This window comes from Electrophorus electricus, chromosome 6 (assembly GCF_013358815.1).
Source record: "Electrophorus electricus isolate fEleEle1 chromosome 6, fEleEle1.pri, whole genome shotgun sequence".
Taxonomy (NCBI): domain Eukaryota; kingdom Metazoa; phylum Chordata; class Actinopteri; order Gymnotiformes; family Gymnotidae; genus Electrophorus; species Electrophorus electricus.
The window spans coordinates 1387501-1405000 of NC_049540.1; the positions used below are offsets into that span (position 1 = coordinate 1387501).

The following is a 17500-nucleotide window of genomic DNA, read 5'->3' on the forward strand; positions in this document are numbered from 1 at the left end:
GTGTGCGTGCGTGTGTGTATGTGTGCGTCTGTGTGTGTGTGTGTGTGTGTGTGTGTGTGTGTGTGTGTGTGTGTGTGTGTGTGTAGGACATTCCTCCGAGACCAGTGGGTGTTGGAATGGCCTGAAGGTTCTCACTGAGCACACTCATGGTGTCTCCAGCCAAGACTCCGTTACCACGACAACCTTCTTTTTAAAAGTAGCCTTTCACAGTGGTTCCGCATGCCTTGGCCAATGAGCTGCAGTGGAACAGCCATGACATCATGGCATTCCATAACGGGAGCCATGATATTTATATAGCTTTTCCACACCGATCCCAGGGCCGGGACAGGGGATCCGTTGAACGGAATCTGCTGGACAGGAAGCGGAGTGGCTGTGAGTTGTTATTATTAACTGCAGCTCAGGACCTCAGCGGGAGAAGGTCCAACATCAGGCTGTGTCTGGCCCACAGCGGGTGCTGTTTCCCGGCCAGCCCACGCCTGCCTCCCTCAGCAGGTCCTGTGTGAAAACACACACTCAGCCCTCCATCCTAAAACTCAGGTTCCAGGCTTCAGGCCGGGTTCCTCAGTAGAGCCCTGAGCAGGCTCACACCCTCTCCTGGTCTTCAGAGTTTTTCATGATGACAGCTGTAGTTTTGGTGCCTGACTGTGAGTGACCACACTGAGCCAGGAATCCTGTCTCATAGCTGCTCTTTTATATGGAGCGCAAGTGGAATATTGCTAACACAATCTCAATTTTCACTTTGCAGGCACTCAGTCTGTCCTGTGAGTCCAGGCGTCCAGGTAAGACCCGACCGATCTCTCTCACTAGCTTCCAACGAGTCGGTAAACCTCAGAGCAAGCCCACAGACCTGCAGAGCAGAAGTGTGCTGAGGGCTCTTCAGGGTAGTCCTGGGGAAGTCCTGTGATGAGTCAAGTGTTTCCACAGCCGTCGCTAGGAATCGCTGTCCCCCGCAGACCAGCGTCTGACTCTCTGCTTACCAACCGTTCCTCACTGTAGCAGGATTATAATATCAGCCATGACGTTGAACAGAAAGTCAAAGACAAAACAAGATTTATATAAAATTACACAAAGTCACAAAAGGTACAATTATTAATAGTTAAAGCAACATTATATAATATATATATATATATATATATATATATATATATATGTATGTATGTATGTGTGTGTGTGTGTATATATATATATATATATATATATATATATATATATATATATATACACACACACACACACATACAGTGGGGAAAATAATGATCTGATCCCCTGTTGAATTGTATGTTTAGCCCTTACAAAGACACGAACAGTTTATTATTTTTCATGGTAGGGTTATTTTAACAGAGAGACAGAATATCAACAAAATAATCCAAAATAAAAACATTAAATAAAGGTTATAAATTAATTTGTATTTGATTAAGTATTTGATCCCCCACCAACCAGCAAGAAATCTAACCCCCACAGCCCAGTTATGTCCCCATGAAGCACACAAATTAGTCCTGTCCCTTTAAGAAAGTTTTAATCTCACCCTGTTATGTGTATAAAAGACACCTGTCAGATAATCAGTCTCTTCCATTCAAACCTCTTCACCACAATGGGCGAGACCAAAGACCTGTCAGAGGACGTCAGGGACAAGACTGTAGACCTGCACAAGGCTGGAATGGGCTACAAGAACATCAGATACAAGATAACAGTCAGTCATCCTCGCTCTGGAGCTCCATGCAAGAGCTCACCTCGTGGGGTAGGATGATTCTGAGAAAGGTGAGGTGTCTGCCCAGAATTACACAGGAGGAGCTTGTTAATGATCTCAAGGGAGCTGGGAGCACAGTCACCAAGAAAACCATTAGTAACACACTTGGCCGTAATGGATTGAGATCCTGCAGTGCCTGCAAAGTCCTTCTGCTCAAGAAGGTTTATGTGCAGGCCCCTCTAAAGTTTGCCAATAAACACCTGAATGATTCAGAGAAGGCTTGAGAGAATGTCACGTGGTCAGATGAGACCACAATTGAGCTCTTTGGCTCAATTTAATTTACAGAGTAAATTAAATCTATGGTCTTGACTTGCCATGTTTGGAGGCAGGGAAATGCTGGATATGACCCCAAGAACACCATCCCCACTGTCAAACATGGAGGTGGGAGCATTCTGCTGTGTGGATGTTTCTCTGCTAAGGGTACAGGAAGACTTCACCGCATTGAGGGGCAGATGAAGGGGGCCATGTAGCGTAGAATGCTGCATAAGAGCCTTTTGGCGTCAGCCAGAACACTGAAGGTGGGTCATGGATGGGTCTTCCAGCATGATGATGACCCAAAACATACGGCCAAGGCAACAGAGCAGTGGCTTACGAAGAAGCACATCAAGATCCTGGAGTGGTCTAGCCAGCCTCTGGACCTTCATCCCAGAGAAAATCTGTGGAGGGAACTCAAACTTTGAGTTGCCAAGCGAGAGCCTCGAAACCTTCAGGATTTGGAGAGTGTCTGTAAAGAGGAGGGGGCCAAAATCAGAAGGTGAAAGGTGACCCCAGGCTGTTGTTCCAACCACCTGGATGTGGTTCAAGCTAGTGGTGAGAAATAATTAATCATTAATTAATCATGACAGGACTTTTATGTTGTGACCCTGAACTTCTATAAGTGTAGTGGCACCAATGTGGGAATCTCTGGTTATTCTACAGGCAGACGTACACACTAACTGCTGTAGTGTAAAATGTCTCAGCGTGCGTGGAATTCTCAGGGTTTGGTGGATATGTGGTGTAATGCAGGTGTTTGGTGTTTATCCTATTAATGCAGGTGTTTGGGGTTTATCCCACTAATGCAGATGTTTGGGGTTTATCCAACTAATGTAGGTTTTGGGGGTTTATCCCACTCATGCAGGTGTTTGGGGTTTATCCCACTCATGCAGGTGTTTGGGGTTGATCCCACTCATGCAGGTGTTTGCGGTTGATCCCACTCATGCAGGTGTTTGCGGTTGATCCCACTCATGCAGGTGTTTGCGGTTGATCCCACTCATGCAGGTGTTTGCGGTTGATCCCACTCATGCAGGTGTTTGCGGTTTATCCCAGTACCAACACTGCTGTGTCTGTGTCTATCGAGGCTCCAGGAAGAGATGGGTGGTCGGGTCTTTGCGTCCCTCCAGTCTGCGCACACACACACACACACACACACACACACACACACACACACACACACACAGGGGCACACATATACACTCACACACACACATACACACACACACATATACACACACACACATATACACACACACACTCACTCACACACTCACACACACACACACACACACACTCACACAAGCATGTGTGCACACACACACACACGCACAGAGACACACTCACACACACACACTCACACACACACACTCACACACACACACTCACACACACAAGCATGTGTGCACACACACGCACAGAGACACACTCACACACACACACTCACAGACTCACACACACACACACTCACACAAGCATGTGTACACACACACACACACACTCACACTCACACACACACACACGTGTGCACACACACACGCACAGAGACACACACAGCAAAATTATTACATAAGACTGACATCAAATAGTTCAATAAATTGTGAAAGTTCTCATTCCGTTGCATAGTAGGAAACTTTCACACAATCGGTGACCCCACCCCACCCACACTTCCAACAAGAAAGGGAAATAACACATTTTAATGGTGTGTGTGTGTGTGTGTGTGTGTGTGTGATATACACTCACAGACTAAACATATGTTAAAATACACTCCATGTGCTACAATGTGTTTGGTAGATCAGGCATGCGACCAGCTCTGTGCCCTGCGCTCGCGTTACAACGCGAACTTGACGTTGCATCTTCATCACTCCGTCTAACACCGAGCCCCTGCAGGATCCGTACCGTGCGCACCATTATAAACGGGCACTATAGTCATAGTCGTAAGCAGACGTTTAAGATGAGCAAATGTTGTGGTTTATTAGTTCACTCCACAGTAAACGATCCAGATCCTTTAGTGTAAAGGCTGTTGGTGGTGATACTTAACTTAGATTCTAAATGAAAGATTTTTTGGACTCCCGTGGGATTTTATATTAGAATAAAGACCTAAAGGCCGTTTCCGTTTCTTTAAGATGTATCTTGTGTACCCACTCAGAAATGACTGTGTGTTACGTGTCCTCCTACATGTCGCACTACATATCCCACAAAGCTCAGCGCAGCGAGCCGGAGGACCGTCCCAGGAAGCTCGCTGGTTTGGTCTCATAAATAACAGCGGGAGTCGCGAACTGCTCGTGAAAACGACATGAAAACGCAGCGCGCTCGCGGGAGACTTTAGGCTGCGGCGGAGGGTCCGAGTGCAAACGAACACGAGCGCGAGCACGAACACGAGGGCGAGGATCGGGGAGCTCGCGCAGACCGGGTCGGAAGATGGAGCACACGCGCGACAGCCGGCAGCAGCCCAGGTCTCTGACGGTGCAGTTCAGGGAGTGCACGTGCAGAGCGTTAACGCTCGTGCGGAGGAGGACCGGGCAGCGGCAGACTTCACGTGAGTGAAGGTCTCGCGCGGGGGCGGGTGAAGGCTTCTCGGTGTCGTTGCACGTCCGTGAAACACCAACGGCACCGACTCGGTCACGGATATGCAGGACATGCGCTTTGTGCTCGCGTATGGATCATCTCACGAGCCCGGTTTGCTGAATTGTGTCTATATATATATTTTTTGTTTCGATGTTCCTTTTTAAATGATATTGGGTAAATGCACGCTCTTGTTTCACCTTATTCCGCCACAGCGCGAGGCGAGTTTAGTAACACGTTTACTTATGCGCGCGGCATTGACATGGGGAAGTCGTGCGAGATTTTAAATGCAGAACCGTTTTTTAGTGTGCGGCGCAACCGGCACGATCAAATAGTCAAATAAGACACAGGCCCGGGAACGGAACTGTGTAGGAGTTATAAAGAGTGAGTGAGTGTGTGTGTGTGATTTATATGATAGAATGACAGCTGTGTGTGTGTAAGAGAGAGAGAATGAATGAATGCATTTGTGAGTGTACCCAACACTACACTCCTTGTTGATCTGGCCAGAAGCCATGTGTCCGCCTATTCCAGCTCTTATTAATACTGTCTGCCTCGAGAGCTTCCGTTCGGAGAGAGAGGCATCTCTGCCTTTGCTGTTATGTCCACTGGTGGCGGTTGCCAGCGTTGTTTAGTGCTGGTTCGTTGTCTCGCTGTCTCTGAGAGTCTTGCAGTTACATGATGGATTTGTCTCTACGGTGACCACTCTGATTATACTGACGAGTGTGTCAGTGTGTTTGCCTGCTGTTCATGCGCATTAATGGACCACTGAAGTTTTCCATCTGACCCCTATGGAGCCATTTTATAATATCAGGGAGCTGTGAAACAGTCTAACAGGTTTTGTGGTCGTGTTTTAAATATTCTGCCTGAACATTAAATGGTGAGTGATGTGCCACCAGAAAAGGAACAAACAGTTGATGGAAGGATTTTGGGATGAGTTGGATACTATTGTCAAAGCTGTGGTGATGTCCTGAAGGTCTATAAAGGTCCGTCAGGGAGGTGATGTCCTGAAGGTCTATAAAGGTCCTTCAGGGTGGTGATGTCCTGAAGGTCTATAAAGGTCCGTCAGGGAGGTGATGTCCTGAAGGTCTATAAAGGTCCTTCAGGGTGGTGATGTCCTGAAGGTCTATAAAGGTCCTTCAGGGTGGTGACGTCCTGAAGGTCTATAAAGGTCTGTCAGGGTGGTGACGTCCTGCAGGTCTATAAAGGTCTGTCAGGGTGGTGACGTCCTGCAGGTCTATAAAGGTCTGTCAGGGTGGTGACGTCCTGCAGGTCTATAAAGGTCTGTCAGGGTGGTGATGTCCTGCAGGTCTATAAAGGTTCGTCAGGGAGGCGATGTCCTGAAGGTCTATAAAGGTCCGTCAGGGAGGCGATGTCCTGCAGGTCTATAAAGGTCTGTCAGGGAGGCGATGTCCTGCAGGTCTATAAAGGTCTGTCAGGGTGGCGATGTCCTGCAGGTCTATAAAGGTCTGTCAGGGTGGTGACGTCCTGAAGGTCTATAAAGGTCCGTCAGGGTGGTGACGTCCTGCAGGTCTGTAAAGGTCTTTCACGGCCGTGACGTCCTGCAGGTCTGTAAAGGTCTTTCACGGCCGTGACGTCCTGCAGGTCTGTAAAGGTCTTTCACGGCCATGATGTCCTAGAGGTCTTGCTACTTGCTGTCAGTTCTGTACCTGAACTGGATTTCATGGCAGCTCTGGAAGGCAGAGAACACCACACTGAGGATGGCGGGCCGGGCGCTGACCGTATTGAAGGTCATTTAGGCCTACAGAGGTCATGAAGAGGTCACTGTGCTTTTCCTGGACTTGGTGTGGTGCAGAGGTCACACCAACAGTCTCTTGTTCAGAATGTCCAGTGTCTGCTGAACTAGTGTAGTATAGCTGTCAAAGTGTATCCAACAGACTGAGAGAGCGAGAGAAAAGGAAGAAGTGTGGAAGAAGAGGAGGAGAGTGTGAGGGGAGAGAGGTGTAAAAACAGGTGAATGCCTTCCCCATTTTCCAGTTGTTGCTTCAGTTGGTCAGTGCTGAAAATGAAATGCCTTCACAGTTTAGACCCAGATGCTAAGGGGGGTGTGTGTGTGTGTGTGTGTGTGTGTGTGTGTGTGTGTGTGTGTGTGTGTGTGTGTGTGTGTGTGTGTGTGTGTGTGTGTGTGTGTGTGTGTGTGTGTGTGTGTGTAAGGAAGCTAGCTGTGACGTTACAGCTGTTCTTAGATTTTTGACTCCATTTTAGAGTGTCAGCACAGCGGCGTGTGTGTGTGTGTGTGTGTGTGTGTGTGCGTCTGCGCTTGCGTGTGTGGAAGCTAGCTGTGACGGTACAGTAACAGCTGTTCTTAGAACTTTGACTCCATTTTAGAGTGTCAGCACAGGGGTGTGTGTGTGTGTGTGTGTGTGTGTGTGTGTGTGGTGGGGGGGTATCTGCCATTTGGTGCTGCTGGTCTAGCCTTCTTTCTGTATTCAGTCCGTTGGGGGTTAATGGTGGTCGTTGTGATTGGCTGTGGGGGTGGGGGGGTTGATGTTTTGATTTTGTTCTAAAGTAAAATGTGATAGTGAGAGTAAGGAAGTGTGTGTGTGTGTGTGTGTGTGTGTGTGTGTGTGTGTGAGGGGAATCCTTATTGCCTAGTGACCTCACATTGAGTCACTTGCTCTGGTCATCTTCCTATTTCAAGTGATGCTGTCTGTCCGACTTCATCTTTCTGTGTCCTGTTTTCTTACATCAGTGAGTCCCTCCCCGAGACTCGCTCTCCGTCTGCCCCCCCCCCCCCACACACACACTCACACACGCACTCGCTCTCTCACACACACTCACTCACACACGCACTCGCTCTCTCACACACACTCACTCACACACGCACTCGCTCTCTCACACACACACACACTCACTCACACACGCACTCGCTCTCTCACACACACACACACACACACACACGCACTCGCTCTCTCACACACACACACACACACACACGCACTCGCTCTCTCACACACACTCACACACACACACACTCGCTCTCGCTCTCACACACACACGCTCTCGTGCTCTCTCACACACACACACACACACACACACGCTCTCGTGCTCTCTCTCACACACACACACACACACACACGCTCTCGTGCTCTCTCACACACACACACTCTCGCTCTCGCTCTCACACACACACTCTCGCTCTCACACACACACGCTCTCGTGCTCGCTCTCACACACACACGCTCTCGTGCTCGCTCTCACACACACACACACACGCTCTCGTGCTCTCTCTCACACACACACACGCTCTCGTGCTCGCTCTCACACACACACACACTCTTGTGCTCTCTCACACACACACACTCTCGCTCTCTCGCTCTCACACACACACGCTCTCGTGCTCTCGCTCTCACACACACACACACACACACACACACACACTCGCTCTCTCTCACTCACACACACTCACGTTTTTCCTCGTTTCCACTTATTGGTCCTCATTGTGTCCATATCTGTGAAAGTCCTCCATGTTGCAATAAGTTTGTATAAAAGGCCATTAAACAAGTGACCACCTACACATAATGGTGTGTGTGTGTGTGTGTGAGAGCGAGAGTGTGTGTGTGTGTGTATATATACATGCCCCCCCCCCGAGTGAGGGGACCCCCCCCCCCCCTCCAAGAGTGCATTGCCGTTTCCCTCCCCGTGCTCTATATCTGATTGGTCGTTTCCCTCCCCGCGCTCTTCACCTGATTGGTCGTTTCCCTCCCCACGCTCTTTATCTGATTGGTCGTTTCCTGTGCCGTGTCTCATGGCCTACACTCCTTTCCTCTTCCTCCATTCACTCTGGACCCTGGGGATTAACCACAATCCCCTTCCATGCTTGCCCTACCAACAACTAGGGATATGGGGGCAGGAACTGACTAAACAGAGCGTGAACTTTGATCCAATCAGGATCAGACAAACAGGGCTGAGAGCAGAAACAGGAAATGCCACCTCCCCTGTCCTGCCCCTCTCTCTGGGAGAAGTTTGACATGGGTCCTCTCCTTAGTTTGGGTTGCATCTCCCTTATTCATGTACACATCAGACATCAAAAGATTACCACCAGACAGTCATAGTCACGGTAACTGGGGCTGCAGTGGTGAGCTCACTGATTGGCTGAAGCATCTGATTGGCTCGAGGGTGTTCTCTTGGGGTGTGGCTTGCTAGAACATAAATAATATGGCCGTTTTGTCTGTTACACATTTCCACAGAGACGCTGCTCCATCTTTAATGACGTAGCATCAGTGTGTGCGCGGGTGGGTGAGCTCAAAGGTTCTGGAAGTTTCTACATGTAAAGATGATGCATCAGTTTTGATCCTAACTGGATCAGACCAGTCAGTAAAATCTGTTATAGGGTTAGTTATAGTGTTAAAAACACTGTGTGTGTGTCTGTCTCTCTTGTTTATAGATCTCTGGGGGGGACCCTCAAGGTTAGGAACAGCTGACATTTCTGACCTTTTGGGGACCACAAATGTATTTCTACAATAATTATGATGTTAATGCAAGATCCCTACAAGCACAGTAATCAGGACTGTGTGTGTGTGTGGAAGGCAGGTGAATGCACGCTGCACTGGCTTTGTAGTTTGTCTGTGTAATTTGTGTTTGTGTACTGTGTGTAGTTTCTGTCTGTAGTTTGTCTGTGTACTGTAGTTTTTGTCTGACATCACACACTGTGCACTGATGCGCCATTCATCCAGCGAGGACCCACGTCAGTGTGGTGGTGTTGGCAGGGTGGAGAATCAGTGTCATTCTCTCCTTCTCTTAAAGGGGAAAGTGGTTTGATCCCAGTCGCTGGCTGCTGCCACACGTCTCTCCCGGATTGTGCTGGGATTACTGGTGTCAACTCACAGAACCAGACTGGGATTCAATAGGGCAGGAACAATGTGCTTTTATTTCATATGCCAGCTGAGATTATTTTGGTCTGTATTCTATGTTTCCACTGAGGATATTTTTGAGCTGCGCTGTATCATACTTGTGGAATATAAATATCCCAAATTAATCGCGGCTTTGAACCCACCAGTGAACAATCCCCTCCCACACAGGCCACCGCACCCACCCGCACACAGGCCAACGCACAGATGTTATGCACTCTTCTCCCTGTAGTGGGGCGTTTCAGACTCATTTGACAGACATGGATGAGTCTGAGTAATAACGTCACTGCATTACACTGCAGATTTTTAAACACAAAGATTTGTAATGCTTTTTTTTGGATCAGTTTTATGTGAAGAAAATGGTAATTTTGATATTTGGCTGTGTGTGTGTGTGTGTTATACAGGCACTCGCATGCTGTCCTCCAAATCCGCTCACACTTGTGTGGTTGCAGTGGTATGTGTTTCCTGGGGCTGGAGTTACTGTGCGGGGGTTGGGGGGGGTGGGGTAATGTGGAGGGGCAGGAAGGGGAGGGATCTACCCCTCACTGTTCCATCAAGCTCGGGGTCCTTCTAGTGTTCTGCTCCACACCCTGCTAACACTCAGGGTCTAAAGCTTTGTTTAATGTGGGTGTGGGTGTGCGGGGCTTGATGGATCCTAGTTGGCATCAGGACCGTTAGAACTGCGGTTTCTGCTGTTTGAAGTTCTGGAGAAGTTCTGCTGTCCTGTCGCAATGAACACTTGGAGTGTTAATCAGTGACATGAAGAAATCTTTGCCACGGCGATGCCGTGGTTGCCCTCAGCAGTCTTTACCACAACAAGGGCATGGTAACCGCCAGAATTTGTTGCCACGGCGACAATGCCGCCGTTATGGTGAGTTTGGACGGCCATGCGATGCTGGGTCTGCTGTGTTGAGTGCAGATGTTCTGAATTTGAAGTCCAGTGAGATCTTCAGGAGATCAAGTGTAGGAGCTTTGAGTAACGATGAAGACTTCAAGTCCAGTGTCATGTCCAGGAATGGTACCTGGTCCTGGGAACACAGGAGGATTTCAATGTACAGTGCAGTGGGTCACAGTACCATGCCAACCAACAACGATCTAGTCCAGCAGTGGTGAGCTGTGTGTGTGTGTGTGTATGTATGTACGTACAGGAGACATTAGTGTGTACATACTGGAGACGTGTGTGTGTGTGTGTGTGTGTGTACATGCAGGTGTTGGTGGGTGGGGGTGTGTGTGTGTACATGCAGGTGTTGGTGGGTGGGGGTGTGTACATGCAGGTGTTGGTGGGTGGGGGTGTGTGTGTGTACATGCAGGTGTTGGTGGGTGGGGGTGTGTGTGTGTACATGCAGGAGGTGGTGGGTGGGGGTGTGGGTGTACGTGCAGGAGTTGGTGGGTGTGGGTGTACGTGCAGGAGTTGGTGGGTGGGGGTGTACATGCAGGAGACAGGAGTGCTTTGGTAATGGTGTCTGCGTGTTCTAACTTCTGTTCTCTTCAAGTTAAGATAGTTATCTGAAAATACGATGTTCTTCTACCATGTTCCATATGGACCCAACACGGCTCCGCACACCGCCAGTGTGCTGGTAAGCCGTACATCTGTAGCTGCTGGTTTATTGTCCAGTGGGTCTGTTTTAGTGGCGTAATCCGAGTGGAAGCTTTGACATTGGAAAGATTTTGTGGCGTAGAGGTGAGGGCGCTTCCTGTGCCTGCTCATTACACACACGCACACACTGCACACTGCCTCCATTCATTCAGGAATAAAGCCCAGTGTGCGGCTGCGTGTGCGGCTGGTACTGTATTCAGTATAGAGAACAAGGCTGAGGGCGGACAGGACAGAGACTCAAGCAGGGGAGAGTCTTTGCGCTTTCATGTTTTCATGTCTGCTAAACGTTTTCAGTTCCTGCCCTTTGTTGTGTCGTCTTGTTTCTCTGAGACTTTCAGTTTAGTGGTACTGACTCAGCGCACACACACAGTGTCTGTGTGTCTGTGTGTGTCTGTGTGTCTGTGTGTGTCTGTGTGTCTGTGTGTGTGTGTGTGTCTGTGTGTGTGTGTGTCTGTGTGTGTGTGTCTGTGTGTGTGTGTCTGTGTGTGTGTGTCTGTGTCTGTGTGTGTGTGTGTCTGTGTGTGTGTGTGTCTCTGTGTGTGTGTGTGTGTCTCTGTGTGTGTGTGTGTGTCTCTGTGTGTGTGTGTGTCTGTGTGTGTGTGTGTCTGTGTGTGTGTGTGTGTGTGTGTGTGTGTCTGTGTGTGTGTGTGTCTGTGTGTGTGTGTGTCTGTGTGTGTGTGTGTGTCTGTGTGTGTGTGTCTGTGTCTGTGTCTGTGTGTGTCTGTGTCTGTGTGTGTGTGTCTGTGTCTGTGTGTGTCTGTGTGTGTCTGTGTGTGTCTGTGTGTGTCTGTGTGTGTCTGTGTGTGTGTCCTGGGCTCCAGTCAGACTGTTGACATTCTGGGTCTCCCACCATGTCCCGACCCTGACTTTTAGATTTGGGTCAACCTTCCAGGGAAGAACCGGATTGGAGATAAAAGGGTCTGCTGTGGGCAGGACTGTTGGTCACATAAGCAGAGCAAACATCTGAAAACACTGGACAGTGAATAACGTCGTCTTCACGTGTGTGTTCTCTGTACTGCTGACATCGCAGGCTGTCCTGCTAATCTAGTCATCTAATGCAGACTGTGTGTGAGCCTTTGTCTGGTATATGAACCCATTGGAGTTGTAATCTAGTGCTTGATGCACTTCACATCCTGAGAGATTCACAGTTTAATGAAGAAAACATCAGATGATCTTATGATGTGTAAACTGGATGGTTTCTCATTTAAATGGATTCCTGATTATTGGATATGCTGCAGTCTGGAATTTCTTGTCCAGGGGCCAGACTTGCGGGGTTAGATGAGGTGGTTGGGGCTAATAACTACAGAGTAACTATGGAGACTAGAATGTCCATTTAAATGCAATTGTTTTAATATTGCCAGTACCGGTTCAGGCCCGTGTCAGACAGCTTCTGAGAGTGTATAAAATTATGTTTGTGGGTGGGTGTGTGTGGGAGGGTATCCTGAAGTTACACATACTCTCTTTGCCAAGTTGAACTCTCCCGTATGTAAAGTTCCAGTTTGGTAACCTCCATGCTCCTCCAACCCTGGTTCAGGTCTGCTGCAGCAGCGTGGAGGTCATGGGTCGAACCCTGAGCAGAGCTCGTAACGTCACGCGTAAAGGCCTCTCCCGCAAACGTCAGAACGCTCGTTGTCGGCATGGCGACCGTAGATTGGCTGTCGTGTTTGCCTCATACGCTGCCTCTGCTCTCCAAGGGGCCGGTTGAGACGGAATTTTTTTTATACTAATCATTTTTCGAGGGGTCATTTGCATATTAAAGCAGTTTGTCATAGCAGTACTGTAAGACCAATATGACAACAATAATTACAAATAATATATTCTGATCTGCTGGTTGTCTCTCTCTCTCTCTCTCTCTCTCTCTCTCTCTCTCTCTCTCTCTCTCTCTCTCTCTCTCTCTCTCTAAAGTGTGAGAGAGAGAGAGAGATCGGGTGGGGGGGTTGTCTGCATGGGAAATCCTGCAGAATCGTCTGGAGTTTTAGAATGAAGAGGCGGAACGTGGAAACAGGATGTGAAGGAAGCAGATTAGATCATTAGAACTAGATGAAACCACAGCTGTGTGGGGGCCATCCTCTCTCTGTTCAGTCTTTAAGTTCTATCCAGTTGATGGGTTTCCAGGTTTCCACAGCACATGCCGTCCTCTCGTGTCCCTGGAGGACTACAGGAGACAGGAGGACATTAGTCAGGGAGACGTGTCTAAAGGGGTCGTTTCCAGGGTGTTGTCTGTAGATTATAAACTAGTGTGTGAAAGTGAACGTCAACTTGAACGTCAATCCACCCCCCAACTTAATGTTAACTGGTTGTTCGATTATTTATTTATTTATCTATTTATTTATTTATTTATTTATTTATTATTATTTTTTTAGCAGTTCCTTTTTAGCTCTTAGCTTCCACGTTAATGCTGGAAGGCGTGGCGGATGATAGGCTAGCTGACCTCTCCATGGCAGTCTGTACTTACTGCTGCCCTGGCCACAGAACAATCTTCACACTCGTCTTTGTGAATATTCATATATGCATATTAATATGCATATACATTTATTAATATTCAGATATGCTTATTAATATTCAAGTAGCTTGTTCCCCCTCTTAGACTTGGAACCTCTGGCTCTTTGAATGTGTTCCTCTCAGTCTTGCGGGACAGTCCTCTGAAACAGTGCTGACGAGAGGTCAGAGGTGACGTGTGAGAGTGCGATGACCTCTCTTCCCTGAAGTGTCTGATCTCTCCAGTCTGAGTGCTGGTCCAATCCAACTCTGAGACAGTGGCATTTTTGCATTTTCCTGGTGCATTGTGATGTAACTCTCTGGCCTGGTTAGCATTAAATGTACAGTATTTAGCTTTTATCCAAAGCAACTTACAGTTCTGACTGAACACAACTTGAGTAATTGGCTCTGACCTGTGATGGTGTGCCAGTGCGAGATCAGTGATGGGACCATAGTGACCTTGTCAAACGAGCACGGATTAGTTAACGACCTCGTTGACGATCAATCGGTTTACCTCAATTAAAGCAGCCAATGATTAATGTTCAACACACCTAGAGAAGCAAATGACACCTTTAACAGGACACTGGAGCCTTTAATAGCCTCATGTTTAATCAAGTGGGAGGGGGCACTTGAACGAATAAATCTTTAAATATAAATCCATCATGAAAGATAATGGGATGCTGTATTTCTTCTTATCCTTTTTCCCTCTCTTTTAGAGGCGGAAGCAAAGGAAGCGTGTGATTGGCTGAGGGCAGCGGGATTCCCCCAGTATGTACAACTGTATGAAGGTAATGGAGAGCTCCATCTGCTTAGCAACCACCAGTCACCACAACCCACATCCAGCTTCATCTTTCCCCAGCTATCACTTTCTTCTCTCTCTCCCTCCCTCCCTTTCTCTTTGATACCCTCCACTTTACCAAAGTGAAACCCCCTGCTTACGTAGAGAGCTAGTTTGGTATTGCCTTTGGTTTAGTTCGGGTCAGTTCACATTTGATTTTTAGATGTTGTGTATGTATATCGCAAAGCAGCTATACAGATGCTACACATACAGAGATCAGGTCCAGACCCTGTACTAGCAAACCAAGGTGAGGCTTCTGAGAGCAGAGGAAGGAACCTCAAGAGGAATAAAGCTCAGGAGGTCAACGTGTCCCCCTCTGGTCCAGACCAGACTAGCTTGTGCTCTTAATGTTGCTGTAAAACTCACAGCATTCACAGTGTGAATGAGCTATAGAGATTCTTCAGTGAGAAGCAGTTCACTTGTTCTATGTATATTGAGTTGAGTGAGGTGGGACGTGTGTTTTCATGGCTTGTGTGTGTGTGTGTGTGCTTGTGTAAGAACATTAGCCTAGCCACCGCTAACCCTCCTGGTTATTGATGGGTTTCTATTGCTGTCGTGATTTTTCTCACTTCGCTCAGAAGGTTCAGAGATCGAGTTTGACTGGATGAAATGACTGGCAATCCTCCCTGTCTGAAACTCAGCAGGGCTGTGGGCATGGCCGGTGTGTGTGGGCAGGGCCGGCCTGTGTGTGTCAGGATGGTTGGGGCTGGCCTCAGTGTGTGGGAGTTTAATTCTCCAATAATGCTCCACGTCAACCCTTAACTGTCTCTTACATTCATCATCATACAGATTCTACCGCAGTACGAGATTGGACTAATTGGATAATTATTCATCAGAAGCAGAGAAAACCCAACCATGTCTCTGGCCCCCTGGGGCTGTAGTCTTTCAAAGGCTGTTGTCAGTTCATTAATATTCATGTTTTTATTAACCCTGCACATTTAAATGTGATACCCTCTCCTCTCTGTGACTATGGTGACAGAGAGAGAGAGAGAGGGCAGAGTGTTGAAAAAGTGACAGTGATCTAGAGTGGGCGACAGTGTGTGTGAGTGTGAGATGTTGCGAATAAGAGCAGTGGAAGACATTTACAGTAAGGACAATAAACCCCTGTCTCGCCGTCCTCCTGCTGATGAAGAAGAGGCCCCACAGGATGAAGAATGAGTTGCCAAAGTGCCCAGACATCCCTGTAAATCTGACTGGGTTTCCATGCTGAAGGAAATTATAGGACAGTCTTTAGGACACTGGTTAAAACCGGAAACTTGTGCTGTGGGAGGAGCCTATTCCCCACCCACTCTGACCCCACCCTAAGTACTGTAGGTGTTTGTGTTGTTGAAGTGGAGGTTCTTGCTGTGGTCTTGGAGGCTCGCGCATACTGCTTTATAAGAACACACACATACACATATAAACACATACACTCACACACATACACATATAAACACATTCACAACCTTTACACATACATATAAATACACACACTCACTCACACACACACTCACAGGCTGAAGGGGTCAGTGGTTCTGCCTCGCAGGGGAAGGAGGTAGAAACAAAGGCAGGAAAATGGAACACCTACACACACACACACACACCTACACACACACACACACACACACACACACACACACACACACCTACACACATATACATACACCCCTACACACACTCTCTCACACCCCTACACACACTCTCTCACACCCCTACACACACTCTCTCACACACCCCTACACACACACACACACACACACACACACCTACACACACACACACACACACACACACACCTACACACACACACACACACACACACCTACACACATATACATACACCCCTACACACACTCTCACACACACACACACACACACACACACACAACTACACATATACATACACCCCTACAAACACTCTCACACACACACACAACTACACATATACATACACCCCTACACACACTCTCACACACACACACACACAACTACACATATACATATACCCCTACACACACTCTCACACACACACACACAACTACACATATACATACACCCCTACACACACTCTCACACACACACACACAACTACACATATACATACACCCCTACACACACTCTCACACACACAACTACACACACACACACACACACCTACATCACACACGCACATACATACACCCCTACACACACACACACACACACACACACACACACGCACATACATACACCCCTACACACACTCTCACACACACACACACACAACTACACACATACATACACCCCTACACACACACACACACACCTACACACACATACATACACCCCTACACACACTCTCACACACACACAACTACACACATACATACACCCCTACACACACTCTCACACACAACTACACACATACATACACACCTACACACACACTCTCACACACACACACACACACCTACACACATATACATGCACCCCTACACACACACACACACACAACTACACATATACATACACCCCTACACACACTCTCACACACACACACCTACATCACACACGCACATACACAACTACACACATACATACACCCCTACACACACTCTCACACACAACTACACACATACATACACACCTACACACACACTCTCACACACACACACACACACCTACACACATATACATACACCCCTACACACACACACACACACACACACACCTACACACATATACATACACCCCTACACACACTCTCACACACACATACATACACCCCTACACACACCTACACACACACAACTACACACATACATACACCCCTACACACTCACACACGCGCGCGCACACACACCTACACACACACACACACACACACACACCTACACACATACATGCACCCCTACACACACACACCTACACACACACACACACACACACACACACCTACACACATACATGCACCCCTACACACACACCTACACACATATACATACACTCCTACACACACTCTCACACACATACATACACCCCTACACACACTCTCACACACACACACCTACACACACACAACTACACACATACATGCACCCCTACACACACTCACTCACACACACAACTGCACACACCTACACACACGCGCGCACACACACATATATACATACACACGCGCGCACACACACATATATACA

The 17500-nt window shown here is 47.9% G+C and overlaps 1 protein-coding gene across 3 annotated transcripts in view; it reads left to right on the forward strand.

Moving 5' to 3' along the window:
* The window catches only part of stard8 (StAR-related lipid transfer (START) domain containing 8), a 27876-nt gene that overhangs the window by 770 nt on the left and 9606 nt on the right, over positions 1-17500 (forward strand). Inside the window, exons 2-3 of one of the 3 annotated variants that reach the window (XM_035526877.1) lie at positions 746-779; positions 14221-14292. In XM_035526877.1, the coding sequence (XP_035382770.1) occupies positions 746-779; positions 14221-14292 (106 nt within the window). Of the gene's footprint in view, positions 1-745; positions 780-4240; positions 4536-9985; positions 10301-14220; positions 14293-17500 lie in introns of those variants that run through there. The other 2 variants (XM_035526875.1, XM_035526876.1) reach the window with 2 other exon arrangements.